The 13,540-nt window shown below is 42.3% G+C and overlaps 1 protein-coding gene across 4 annotated transcripts in view; it reads left to right on the plus strand.

The window, feature by feature from the left end:
* The window catches only part of GRK5 (G protein-coupled receptor kinase 5), a 154,606-nt gene that overhangs the window by 120,132 nt on the left and 20,934 nt on the right, over positions 1-13,540 (plus strand). For 3 of the 4 annotated variants that reach the window (XR_014007846.1, XM_081192995.1, XM_081192994.1), the window contains exons 6-11: positions 2,108-2,200; positions 4,561-4,624; positions 6,180-6,320; positions 7,285-7,475; positions 11,009-11,046; positions 12,721-12,810. Coding sequence is in view for 3 of the 4 variants with exons in the window: in XM_081192995.1 (XP_081049121.1) it covers positions 2,108-2,200; positions 4,561-4,624; positions 6,180-6,320; positions 7,285-7,475; positions 11,009-11,046; positions 12,721-12,810 (617 nt within the window). In the remaining variant the exon portion in view is untranslated. Of the gene's footprint in view, positions 1-2,103; positions 2,201-4,560; positions 4,625-6,179; positions 6,321-7,284; positions 7,476-11,008; positions 11,047-12,720; positions 12,811-13,540 lie in introns of all 4 variants that reach the window. The other variant, XM_081192996.1, reaches the window with a different exon arrangement.

The following is a 13,540-nucleotide window of genomic DNA, read 5'->3' on the forward strand; positions in this document are numbered from 1 at the left end:
CGTCCTTTACTTGTTTCCTTAAAAAAAAATTATCCAGTGACACCTGCACCCCCTGCAACATACACTTAGCATTTTAAAAACTTCTTTTGAACTCCCAATAGTTTGCAGTGGGATTGCATATTTGGCTGAATGCTGCCGGCTGTGCCACTCATTTGTCTTTAAAGCCATATAGTAAGAAACGCCAGAAAACAACAAGTCAATCCCCTCTCCTGAACCTTGTCATTTTTCATTTTGTTAGCTAAGTGGTATAACATCTGCTTTGCATCCAGAAGGTCCCTGACTCGGCCCTGGCATCTCCAGGGTAGCGCTTGAACAGATCTCCATTTAAATCTTGAAGAGTTGTTGATAGTCATCATAAAACATACTGAACTAAATGAACCAATGGACCATATAAACTGACATCTTCCTTTCTTCTTACACTCATAAAACTTCCTATTTGATCTTTCTGTACTTCCCTCTCCTAAAGGCATGAGTGAACATTATAATAATAGCAGTAACAAGGGGTGGGGGGGAATGTGTCTGTTTCTTGCTAGGGAAAAGGATTTTCCTTTACAGTGAACAGGAAAGTGCCAGCCCTGATTGGTGTAGAACTAATAGAGAAATTCAGGGTTTCTTTTCCTCTGCCAGGGTCCCTAGTGAAATACGTAGCATTGGCCACAACTTGGCAATGTGCATACATGTGACAAAATAGGTTTTTCACTCATGATGGTGAACATGCTTTGCCCATGCTTTTTCCTATGTATGTATGGGGTATTGGAAGGTCCTGTACAAAACCCAACCTTCGTGTTGTTGACAGTCTACATCAATATAGTCTAGCCAAACAGCAAAACAAAAAGCTTCAAATCCTCTTGCTTCCAAGGGAGTTGCAGGGAATCCACATCCTTTGCAAATTGCAAATTGGAGAGGGAGGTGGGATGAATTAATTGGCTGTTAGCCTACGTGGACAAAAGACTCTGCAAATGCTGCTGTGCACCGTGGCATTGAAATGTATGTGTGTTGTGTCATCCTATTGTCTGTGAAAGGGCTTATCGATTTTTGCAAAGTCGCAGCAATTTTGCTATTGTACCGAAAAGGTCTGCATAAAAAGATTTGCATTGCAAACCCTAGTTCCCGTGTTTGTCGGGACAGCGGGACCTTAAAACAACAAAAAATATCAAAAGCGAGGGATCATTGAAAGCCGTCACCATGTAGTCTCTGCTTATGTGTTTGAATGACTTTGTCCTGCTTTTATTTTTCTCTTTGCCAGGGAAGAAAATGAGAATCATTCACAGTGTTAACAACGAGCTGGTTTTTTCCCCTTGGCTTTGTTTGTATCGTGTAGGGATACTGCCATGCAGATGGAAAACTTACAGTTCTGAAAAAGGCAGAGCTGAGCTTGATGTTCAAAGCTGTGCCTTGTTCCCCTGCTGTATACTGATTTCAAAGCATGGGATTTATTGGTAAATCTTGCCTTTTAAGACCAGAAGAAGAGTCTGCAGGCTCACACCAATAGCCCATCTAGTTCAACATCCTGCTCCCACAGTGACTGGCAAACCAGCAATCAGGATTCAAACATGATCAGCCTCTGTTCCTGTGGTTTCCAGCAACTGGTATTCATTGTCAAAGTACAAAACTAAAACTCAAAGAGATATATGAAAGGCAGCCATTGTTCCTTAAAAAAAAAAAAAGAATTGTTCTTAATTATCTAGTTGAAATAAACCAGCTTTGCATAACATTTAATTAGCTATGTACATTCAGGTGTGCATGAAGAAACCCTGCATTTTTTGCTCAGTCAATCAGACTGTTGCAATACCTTTAATAAAGGGTTTACTGGCAAGGGTAGAAACTATAAACACTGGTTGGTAGAACATGTTTTGGTTTATCAGCAAATATCATAAAACCCAGGGGTTTGAGAACTGCTAACCTCCTAAAATATTAACAATTACTCATACCATCAACATCTGCAGAGTTTGACATTAACAATAACAAGCTATATATTTTTAATGTATTTACATTTGAACTTGTGGAAATTTACCTAAGCATCCTCACTTCAAAGAGACTAGAGTACGTCTTCATAATGAGACTTGGGATTGTAAAATGTTTGTCTTGTCTTTTTCATCTGAGACAGATCTGTTCAAGACTACCTAAGTGGAGAACCTTTTCGAGAATATTCAGCCAGCATGTACTTTGATAGATTTCTCCAGTGGAAATGGCTGGAAAGGTAAGTGGTCCAGGTGGGCGTTGTATGTTTTTATTCTATGATGGGACTTAGGAAAGGATAGGGGAATAATAATGTTAATAGTACTTCTAGCACTTGCAAATGAATTGAAGTTCACTGTTTTTGACTGCCCTTAGACATGGGGAGACTTTGTCCAAACCTTTCATGCTAATCATAAATGTAAGCCCATCTTCTTTATTTTTAATATTAAGAAGCTAAATACTCAGTTAAGAATATTCAGTTACTAGAATAAACAAAAGCAGGGATAAAGGACAGCCCTGGTTAGTACCCTCCTTCAATGGAACTTGGTCCATTGGGTAAGTGTGTGTGCTAGGCAGCTGCACCAACTTTATGAGGCTGAGGTGTTTTCAGCCCACTCAATATTTTTGGGCAGGGAGCTGGGCCACCTCAATGTTGAGGGGAGATCTGAGTACAACACAGCATCAGTGGCTGAGTCCTCCTGACCGTGAGAGAGGAGGTTGTTGAAGCCACACTGTGCTGAGTTCCATGCCAAGGTTGCAACGTCGCACGCATTACATCAAATGTGTGCGACGGGCCCCCTCAATCTTGGGTGCAAGTCGGCGTCTCTGATACTAGGATGGCAGCCTAACTCTTCCAGACTGCCCATATAACTAATGCAGGAATTTTACACTTTGGCATAAGGTTACCAGATTTTTTTCAATGAATCCAGGGACACTTTTCAACTTCAATGGATTTTGTATGGGGACTGATTTGTAAATCCGGGGACTGTCTGGTAACCTTACTTTGGTAAAATGGGGATGTCTGGTAACCTTACTTTGGCATACTCCCAGTTTTGGCAACAATGCATCCATTACTTTTGCTTTTACTGGGTTTTTCTTTGGTTTGTTCTTTTTTGGTATCCGTTCAGACTTTTTTATTTTTAAAGCTGCCAACTGTTAATTCAAGGTATTTGTTGTATTGTTTTGAGGTGTGTGGGGGGGGGAAGGTTTTAAGCGCAACTCCCAGTTGCTGCCTGCCACACAAATACTTCCTTTTCACTATTGAGTAACTGCAAGCAAGACAACACCCATACATCTGGGATTAGAGGAAAGGGCCATGAGGGCAGATGGGTGTGGAGCCTAGTCTAGCTGCTGGTACGTCTCAGTTTCAAAATTTAGCATGAATGTTTCAAGGCAAGACTTCTGAATGCAAGCCTGAAGGCTGCAAGTTTCACTATACTAATGTTGCTGTCTTTGATAGCCCTAAGCTCACCCTCAATGTAATAGCACGCCGCCCCCTGGTGGCTCGATCAGTTGTGGCAGGAAAGGAATAGTAATGATACTCCTTTGAGTATCAGCTGTGGATGTTTCATTTAATTGCTCCCTGAAGAACAAATGACAGCGGTGTTCTTTTTTTTTTTTTTAAGTGAGGTGCTGGAAGAAAACAACACCCATTTCCCTCTTGGATTTCAGAAATCCGGTTATAAGTGAGAGTTCGATGGTCCAGGCTTGACTTTTCTTCAAAATATCCCCTGGACCCGGATGGGATAGACGGAGTCAGCTCCACAGTTGAAATGTCTTCAGCAAGGAGCTGGTGAGGCAGCAGTGAAGGAAGCTGCAACTGTGGCTATTAGTCAGCCCACCTTCTCTGTGCTGACTTGCTCCTTCACTGACCACATGTAGCAGTGATGTAGTGAAATAGGCCCAGATTAGATCAACAGAATATTTTGATAATCAAGGTGGCCCTTAATATTTCCTTGAGGGAGAATTGCTGTTATCAGCACCCTAACCGCTACCCAAAGGGTGCTTCTGGACCGTCACTATTTTGGGGTGGAATTTAATCACATTCCAGCAGATTGAGTACAGGGAGTACAAGTCTCTCTCTCTCCTGATGTGCAATAGAGGTGTCCACGTACTCAAGTTATTTGCCCTAGAACAGGGCTGGAGAAGCTATGGCCCTCCAGAGGTTTGTGGTCCACAAGCCTCATCTTTCCCCACCATTGGCTGTGCTGGGTGAGGCTGGTGGGAATTGGGAGTTGAGCAACATTTGGAGGGTCAGGTTGGTCTGCCCTGCCCTGTAGGAACAGGAAGCAAATTGCTTGTGTCTAATAGCTCCACAGGGCTACAGTGAACAGTGTCATTTGAGAAATGTGAAAAACCTGCAGAATTTCGAAGCAGCTGGTAATACTATCATTGTGCAGTGCTGTAGGAATGGCTGACTTAACTTTTCTTTTGTTGAGCTAATAGCCTGGGATGGTGAGCTAATGGTTAGGGGGTGATTTTCTTCAAATCACCTTTAAAGCAACATTCTTTTCGTCTTTTTTCTTTTTTCAAAGATAGCATTAAGCATTTTATCTCTTTTCTCTCTCTCTGTCTCCCCTTCCCAATCTTTTTTTTTTTCAGACAACCAGTAACGAAAAACACATTTAGGCAGTACAGGGTATTAGGAAAAGGTGGATTCGGGGAGGTAAGTAGTTCTGGAAACTTCTGTTGAAAACAATGTGCTCCTTGGAAGAACAGTAAGCCAGACCCACAAATATCTGATGCACTGAGCATGAAAATGTTAAGGACTGCGTGATTTCCATGATTTAAGGTTAAAGAATCTTTAAGCTTGAGCCATAGATGGTGTGCATCAGGCAGTGTTTTTGAGATAGTAAATGTTTAAAAGGTAAAGGGACCCCTGACCATTAGGTCCAGTCATGGCCGACTCTGGAGTTGCGGCGTTCATCTCACTTTACTGGTTGAGGGAGCCGGTGTACAGCTTCCGGGTCATGTGGCCAGCATGACTAAGCTGCTTCTGGTGAACCAGAGCAGCGCACGGAAACGCCGTTTACCTTCCCGCCAGAGCGGTACCTATTTATCTACTTGCACTTTGACGTGCTTTCGAACTGCTAGGTTGGCAGAGTAAATGTTTACCTGCATGTAAATATAAAACACTAGCAAACCATATCGCTTGAGAGAAAAGCAACATCTCAGTACTAGAGAATCTTCTCTGCATGTAAAAGATCTCAGATCCAATTCTTGGCATCTCCAGGTATTTCTAGGAGAGATGTCTGCCTGAAACTCTGAAGAGCTGCTTTCAATCAGTGTAGCCAATACTGTGCTAGATAGACCAATGGCCTGAGTTGGGATATGGCAACTTCCTATGTTCTTTTGTTGAAGAGGCTTCCAAGACTCCTTTATTGCATCCTGTTTCTGTGGTTGCTCTTTTGAAAAGTGAGGGTTGCATCTCAACCCCTTGGTTGGCTGCAGCAGAGTCTTCTTCTGCCTCAACCCTCCAGAATGGGAACTTGCATTTTCTGTAGGGCCCAGAACCTCTCTCACCCCAAGGGCCACAGCCCCTTCTACACAGCCTTCCTGGGGCCACAGCCCGGTGGTGGGCTGCACTTGAGACAAAAGTGGGAGCAGTGAATGCAAAATTGTACCTTTGTACAGTAGGCTAGTGTCTAGGTACATCCCCATGCGCCTTCTAGTCTCTATCCAGGCAAACAAGAAATATTAACAGAGTTGAAGGACACATTCTAACCAGGCAAAGCATTCAAAGAACGTGCAAAGCAGGTCTGGGAAGGTGTGGCTGAGGTATGGAGAGTCTCAAATGCTAGATGGAGAGGCCAGGAGGGCCAAATTTTGGGTGCCAGGCCTGAAGTACCCCATCCCATTGGTAGAGGTTATTCTGGTCAGTGTCTCTCAGTTTAGGATGTTCCGTGAGTTCTGTAGCTCAATGCGCTCTGAATTTACCTTCAAACTTTGCTCCTTGTCCAATACCAAAGATCATCTGTTAGTAAGTCTCTTCAGTTAGTTCTGAATTTCCTTTAAAAGTAAGATGGGGGGATTAAGATAATACAGATTTATCAAGAAGTGATTTTGGTAACATAGGCCTCAATCCTAACCCCACCTACCTTGAATGCAACAAGACTTCCTTCTGGATTGGCATGGTCAGGATTACCAGTTTTAAATGACTAATTCCTCCTACACAACCCTCCCCCCTCCACAATTTGTTGATGTTGTTATTTTCCTTCTAGGTGTGTGCTTGCCAAGTACGAGCAACTGGGAAAATGTATGCATGCAAAAGATTAGAGAAAAAAAGGATAAAGAAGAGGAAAGGTGAATCCATGGCCCTAAATGAAAAGCAGATTCTAGAAAAAGTCAATAGTCAATTTGTAGTAAGTATTGCCAAATTTGCAATGGGCACAGGCTTTCCATTGGGCGGCACACCCATCAAGGAATGGCATTAGTCACAGGAAGTGTATAATGCTTCCAGAAAACATCTCGGCTCAAGCCAACATTCAGAAGTTGGCTGTACAGTATATGATATGTTTTGTCACTCCCAGTACAGCCTTTTCTGTGCATCATTCTTTGATAGTCCAAAACGTCAGGGCGTCTCGTGCTTCATTTGTCAGAACTTGAGCTGCTGCAGACATAGGAGATGCAGGAGTAAATTGAGAAGCTCAAACCCAGAGCAGCACAGGAAGCCAAACCACCACCACCAATAATAATTGCGTAAAAAGTGATTGATAGTTAAACAAAACGTGGCTGCATGTAAAATAATCTAAGGGAGGAGGTCTACTGCTGCCAGCTGCAATAAATTATCTGTTTTGTTGTGATGAAGTATGAAATGGGGTGCAGTCTAGGAGATCTTGTCATATAACGTAATAATCTGAGCTGTTTGTAGAAATTGTTGTGATTGTTACAGAACAACGGCTACCACAGCTTTACGTTTACTGTACATGCTATCTTGTGTTGTTCAACTATAATCACTTTTTACATGATTGTTATTGTTTTTGGGGGGCTCCTGTAACTTGGTCTGTTGTTTCTCATTCTTTTGGGGACTGTCTCCTTTGTTTTGGTTGTCATCAGATCTCTACTTTTGCTGAAAAAATATTCATGGCAGCATGACACTATGAACCTGCAAGTGATAATCTTTATGAAAACGACCTAGTACCATGTTGCTTCCAAATTTTCAGAGTTTTGTTTTTTAACCCTTGACGATTTGCCTATCTCCCCTTTGGCTCCATTCAGTCATATGATACTTTATGTCATTCCAAATGCAGAACATTAGCAATGAATGAATATGTGTGCATCAAGCGCCTGTCTTTGTGCTTTAAACTACCCCAACTGTTCTTCTAGGTCAACTTAGCCTATGCCTATGAAACAAAGGACGCACTCTGTTTAGTTCTAACCATAATGAATGGGGGTGACCTGAAGTTCCACATCTATAATATGGGGAACCCAGGCTTTGAGGAAGAAAGAGCCTTGTTTCATGCAGCAGAGATTCTTTGTGGCTTAGAAGACCTGCACAGAGAGAACACTGTGTACAGGTAAATATCATTCCGGTGTGTTCAGAAACTTGTTGCAGAGTCTGTTTTATTTTCCTGAGACTTTACATAGAATCATAGAATCATAGAGTTGGAAGAGACCACAAGGGCCATCGAGTCCAACCCCCTGCCAAGCAGGAAACACCATCAGAGCACTCCTGACATATGGTTGTCAAGCCTCTGCTTAAAGACCTTCAAAGGAGGAGACTCCACCACACTCCTTGGCAGCAAATTCCACTGTCGAACAGCTCTTACTGTCAGGAAGTTCTTCCTAATGTTTAGGTGGAATCTTCTTTCTTGTAGTTTGGATCCATTGCACCGTGTCCGCTTCTCTGGAGCAGCAGAAAACAACCTTTCTCCCTCCTCTATATGACATCCTTTTATATATTTGAACATGGCTATCATATCACCCCTTAACCTCCTCTTCTCCAGGCTAAACATGCCCAGCTCCCTTAGCCGTTCCTCATAAGGCATCGTTTCCAGGCCTTTGACCATTTTGGTTGCCCTCCTCTGGACACGTTCCAGTTTGTCAGTGTCCTTCTTGAATTGTGGTGCCCAGAACTGGACACAGTACTCCAGGTGAGGTCTGACCAGAGCAGAATACAGTGGCACTATTACTTCCCTTGATCTAGATGCTATACTCCTATTGATACAGCCCAGAATTGCATTGGCTTTTTTAGCTGCCGCGTCACACTGTTGGCTCATGTCAAGTTTGTGGTCAACCAAGACTCCTAGATCCTAGGAGATATTTATGACATAGATATTTATGATATGCAGAACCACCTCCATGTTTTGTGCTTGTGAGTGGGCTTTTCAGGAGTATCACATAAGGACCCACACATTGAAATTTTATGTAGAAGCTGCTCATCCATTAAATAATGAAAGCCATCTACTTAGAAATTGAAGATCCTGTATGTGGATCTGCCTGGAAAATGTTACAATCCTTATCTAGTTTTCCCGCCTGCAACAGCCGTAAGATTCCTATATTCAGTCCCCAGCCTCTCTGTCGAAAAGGCTCTTGAGTAACAAGGCTGGAACCTCTGCTTAAGACTTCGGGAAGCTGTGTTATATGGTTACCAGATTTTTTTTCAATGAATCCGGGACGCCCCCCCCTTTTTTTTTTTGAAGATGAGTAGCAACAGGGAGTCAGTAGTGGGGATGGTGAGGCAAAAGACCCTGGGTCCAAGCACACATGCATAATGTATAAAGGTGCAAAGCCCTTCTTTCACACCCTGTAAAACATAAATGCGCAGAGTTTTTTATAAAACTGGGCAATGGCGCACCGCACGCCCGTGACTCCCGAGCCTTCCCTGATGTCCTTCCCCCTTCCCCCTTTGTTTTGACAGATCGGGGAGGCACAGGAGTCATGGGCGGGCAGCTGTTGCCCAGGAGCGGCCAGCCTGTTAGCACAGTTGGCTCTGGCTGGCTTCAGGAGCTGCTCGCTGCCCTGGCGCAGGAAAAATGGTGGGTGCCACAGCAGCGAGCAACTCCTGAAGCCAGCCAGAGCCAACTGCGCTAACAGGCTAGCTCCGGGCTGCTGAGGCTGCTGCTGCCATATTTCCCGGGGACAGATTTGCAAATCTGGGCTATGTTATAATGATTAGTTATCTGACTTTATAGACTCATATGTTCAAGAGTTTCAGCCCTAGGATTACAAGGGAAGGGGCCATAGCTCTGTGACAGAACAGATAGTCTATATGCAACATGGACTTCGTTTTACTGGTGGAAAAATAGGAGCCAGGACTATTTTGTGATGCACCCGGAGCCAACCTGTCCTTGATCTCGAAGAGGATAATTTATCAAAACCTGGGATCCTTTTTCAAAGGGACCAGAGCCTGGTGTCAAAGATCAAAATGGTTGGGCACCTCCAGCAGGGGTCCCACTGGCGAACCTCCTGGATGGGCTCTCACCACTGCAACCTGCTTGTGCACCTGCATCGTGCTCTGACTCAGAGGGGGATGAGAAAGCAAAAGGCAAAGAAGGTGAAAAGCAGTTTGTACCAACGATGAGCTGGAGCAGCAGCAACATAGTGACCATGAGTGGTGGAGTCGCAAAGGGAGGGAGACCATCGAGGGCTGAAGAACCCCTACAAAACATGGAAGTGTCACTGGATAAGACACAAGTGCTATTTCTCTGTCCTGCCCTGTTTGAACTTCCATGAACATTGTAAGAATTTCCCCTATTTTGTTTTATTTTATTATTTTGCAATAGTGGGGGTATTGCCCCTTAGCTACCGATCAACAGCCAACATGTAGAATGCAAGAGAATTAAAACATTTTGGACTCATCAAGGAAACATTTAAAATTGGAATGAAGAGGTTTGTTGAGAATGACCTTTCATCCCACCTCTCCAAAGCAAATCTTTTTGTTAGCACTGAGAATAAGCATACAGTAGTATTTAAAATAAAGCCATCCATTTTCTGCTGCCTTCTCTCACCCTTCACATATTTTCTCAGAGTTGTTTGTTTGAAAAGTAGGCCTGGTCCCATTGGTTTATCTTGTGAAGTTTATCTTGTGAGGTCAATAGGGATTTAAACCAACAAAAGGAAGGGAACAAAAATGTTCTTCGTACATGTGCCTTGGCTTATAATAATAAATAATGTGCATGATATGTTTTGAATAAACAAAAAAGTTCCCACTTGATTAGTAAGGGAAAACCACTAAGTTTTCTGTCCGCTGATCGCAAAACCTAAAATCATTTAAAAGGGAGTAAATTAAAGCTCTGTATAATGGGTGGTCCTCTCACAGTGCAAATTGCTCTAACAATCAACTTGGAGAATTAAAGTCTAGGCAATTCACATGGTTGTTTCTGTGGTGACAAAGATCTGTGTGTCAATTTGCCCACCTTATTGTCACATGGGGAGGTGCTTGAAGCAGCCCCTCCCAAATACAATAATCTGTGAAGCAATATTTTAACACATTTTCTCCAATTCATGAATTTAATAAAGCAAATGGTTATCCTTATAAAAATGGGGTGGTAAATAGGCTTTTCTACCTCAGAAGTAAATATGTATAAATTGGCATTGTCTAAAAATAGGTTGTGAAATAATAGAGTGGCCTTAATTTAAAAAATAAAAATAGCGCAGTGGCTTTTTGAAATCCAGAAAGCCAAGTTGAGTATGGATTTTTTTTAGATGGTCAGCACCCCTTTGGTCACTTCCATACACTGGGCAAGCTAGCCAGATGGGTGGCATACAAATAATAAAGTGGTTATAAAATTATTATTATTCTAATATTATGATGGTGGGTTAGACACTATCACCTACGTGATTCTCAGGGTTCTCTGTCCACCCAAATCTTATTGAACTGAATGACCTTGTGCCAGCAGAGCGGAATACTATTTGATGGACCAGGAGCTTCCATCTTGCAATATATGTCATTTTGAAATCTGTTTTCTGAGAATTGGCTCCCTGCTGTGTTATGGCTGGAAGGAAACAGCATTCTGATTCCTTGCTATTCCTCCAATATCAAAGCTACTTTCATACAAATAATTGCAATCTTTCCTCTTTCTTTCTCTCTCTCTCTCTTTTTTAATAGGGATTTGAAGCCAGAAAATATCCTGTTAGATGATTATGGTAAGTGAGAGCTTTAGGCAAGGCCTTTTCTTCCACAGTAAAGTAGCTTACATTTAGTTGTATGACATGGTATTGTGCAGAGCCAAATCATTCTATGAAGTGGGTAAGACATGGAGCAGCTTCCACTGCTTTTCTTGGGATATAGGAAAGGATAGACTTCCCAGAGAAGAGAGAGAAAAGAAAGTGCTATTATGAAAAGCAGTGGATGTTAGGTTCAGGGCAACAGATCTGTAATAAGTAAAGTTGTTCATTCTCCTTATTACTCTGGGAATTTTCCTTAATAAATAATTATGGTGCTCAGATTTGCATGCTGCCCCACCCCCACCCCGCAGACGCACTCTATCTTACTTTTCGGAACCATTTCCAAGATGAAACCCTGCGTTTCTGTTTTTGATCAGCTGTGTCAAAACAAAATAACATAGGCACCAAATGGGCTACAGTGAGAACAGGATTGCTGTACTAGATGGGTCATTGGCCTGATCCAGAAGCACTCTTTTTGTGTTATGTTCCCTGCTCTCAAGAGAGAGATGGTTTTGGGTTGTGCTTGGTTGTTCTGTATTCCTGTTCCTAGGAATACTATTCCAGAAAATAAAATCCTAGAATCATAGAATCATAGAGTTGGAAGAGACCACAAGGGCCATCGAGTCCAACCCCCTGCCAAGCAGGAAACACCATCAGAGCACTCCTGACATATGGTTGTCAAGCCTCTGCTTAAAGACCTCCAAAGAAGGAGACTCCACCACACTCCTTGGCAGCAAATTCCACTGTCGAACAGCTCTTACTGTCAGGAAGTTCTTCCTAATGTTTAGGTGGAATCTTCTTTCTTGTAGTTTGGATCCATTGCTCCGTGTCCGCTTCTCTGGAGCAGCAGAAAACAACCTTTCTCCCTCCTCTATGTGACATCCTTTTATATATTTGAACATGGCTATCATATCACCCCTTAACCTCCTCTCCAAGCCCAGAAATGAATGATGCTTTAGCCTGCTCTTGTCCACAAAGATGATGCAGGCCAGCATAGGCCAGCCAATCAGCTTCCTGCAGGGGAAAATGAAATCCTGATAGTTTAGGGTACCAGATCCCATGGAGGCTTTTACTTATACAGTCATATGTGCAAAGGGCCCGTCTCTATTGACACTCACTTTGTGCACACAGGTGCCAGGAAAATTACTAGAAAGAGCATGCAGTTCTGGGTTCGGGCTCCTTAGTGTGTCTCTGCTCCTTGCTTCCATCCCAAATTGGGATTATACGGAGCTTGATGAACAAATGCCCTGACCTGGAATAAGGCAGTTTCATATGTTCCTTGATTGGTTTTTGAGATCTTTCAAAGAGCCAGTATCATTTTATTCCTTTAACGTGCTTAGATTTATTTTTTATGATGTGAATTTTTAGAAAAATGGGATTTGGTTGTGTCAGCTGATGGCAGGCCTTCCATCTGCTGAACAACATGGGGACCAGTTTGGGGCAATTCTCCCTAGCATTGTCTTCTCACTGCCCTGGGCACCTCTTTCAGTCTCTTATGGAGGGGGATTCCCCAACTCTCTGGAGCAGATTTAGGGAGGTGTGGAGCTGAGAGATGCCTTATCACCAGCGGAATGATACAACCCATTGTTTTGTAGAGGTATATACAGTAGCTATGCTAGAACATTTGTGTTTTTTCCCTCCACCTCCTTTTAGGCCACATCAGAATATCTGATTTGGGTCTAGCTGTTAAAATCCCTGATGGTGAATCAATCCGTGGACGGGTAGGAACAGTCGGTTACATGGGTAAGTGATTTGGGACCTTATGTGTGTTGCTATCAAAACTGTCTTCTCAAACTTGGTAATGCAAAGTAATACGAAAAGGAAAAAGAAAGGAAAAGAAAATCATGCACAGCAAAGCAGTCAGGGGCAAAAGGCTCTCTTTATTATGATAAGTTTGAGAAAGATGTCATGACATAAAAGAGAAGTGTGAAATCCAGTGTAGCACTAAGTTTCTTTTATTATTATTACTATTATTATTATTATTATTATTATTATTATTATTATTATTATTACAGTATTATTATAATATATTTTTTAAAATAATTTTTCTATATTACAATTTAGAATATTCATTTAAACAACTTTAAAATATCAATGACTTCCCTTCATCTTTTTCCATGGTTCATTTTACATACCATAAATCCCTGCATATTTTACATAAACTAAACCATTCAGTGTTCCATTATTACAGCCATCAAAATTTGTTTACACTGTTGAATTTATCTTAATGCTGCCAACGTTTTCAAGTGTACACAAGTTTCAGTCCACATATTAGTCAAAGAGTTACATATCTGGGGTTGCACCCAACATACTGCAAGGTAAGTTGCTCTGTCAGCGCAAGGATTCATTCATTCATTCATTCATGCACAGTGGAACTTCCTCTCACCATGTTCCCCCAAATCCATTCTGGCGGCTCCCAGTAGCAGATGTAAGATGTGAACCGGTCCTTTTGCCAAATCAAAGCTTAGATGGA

Source organism: Podarcis bocagei, assembly GCF_964188305.1.
Source record: "Podarcis bocagei genome assembly, chromosome: 4".
In the NCBI taxonomy this organism is placed as follows: Eukaryota; Metazoa; Chordata; class Lepidosauria; order Squamata; family Lacertidae; genus Podarcis; species Podarcis bocagei.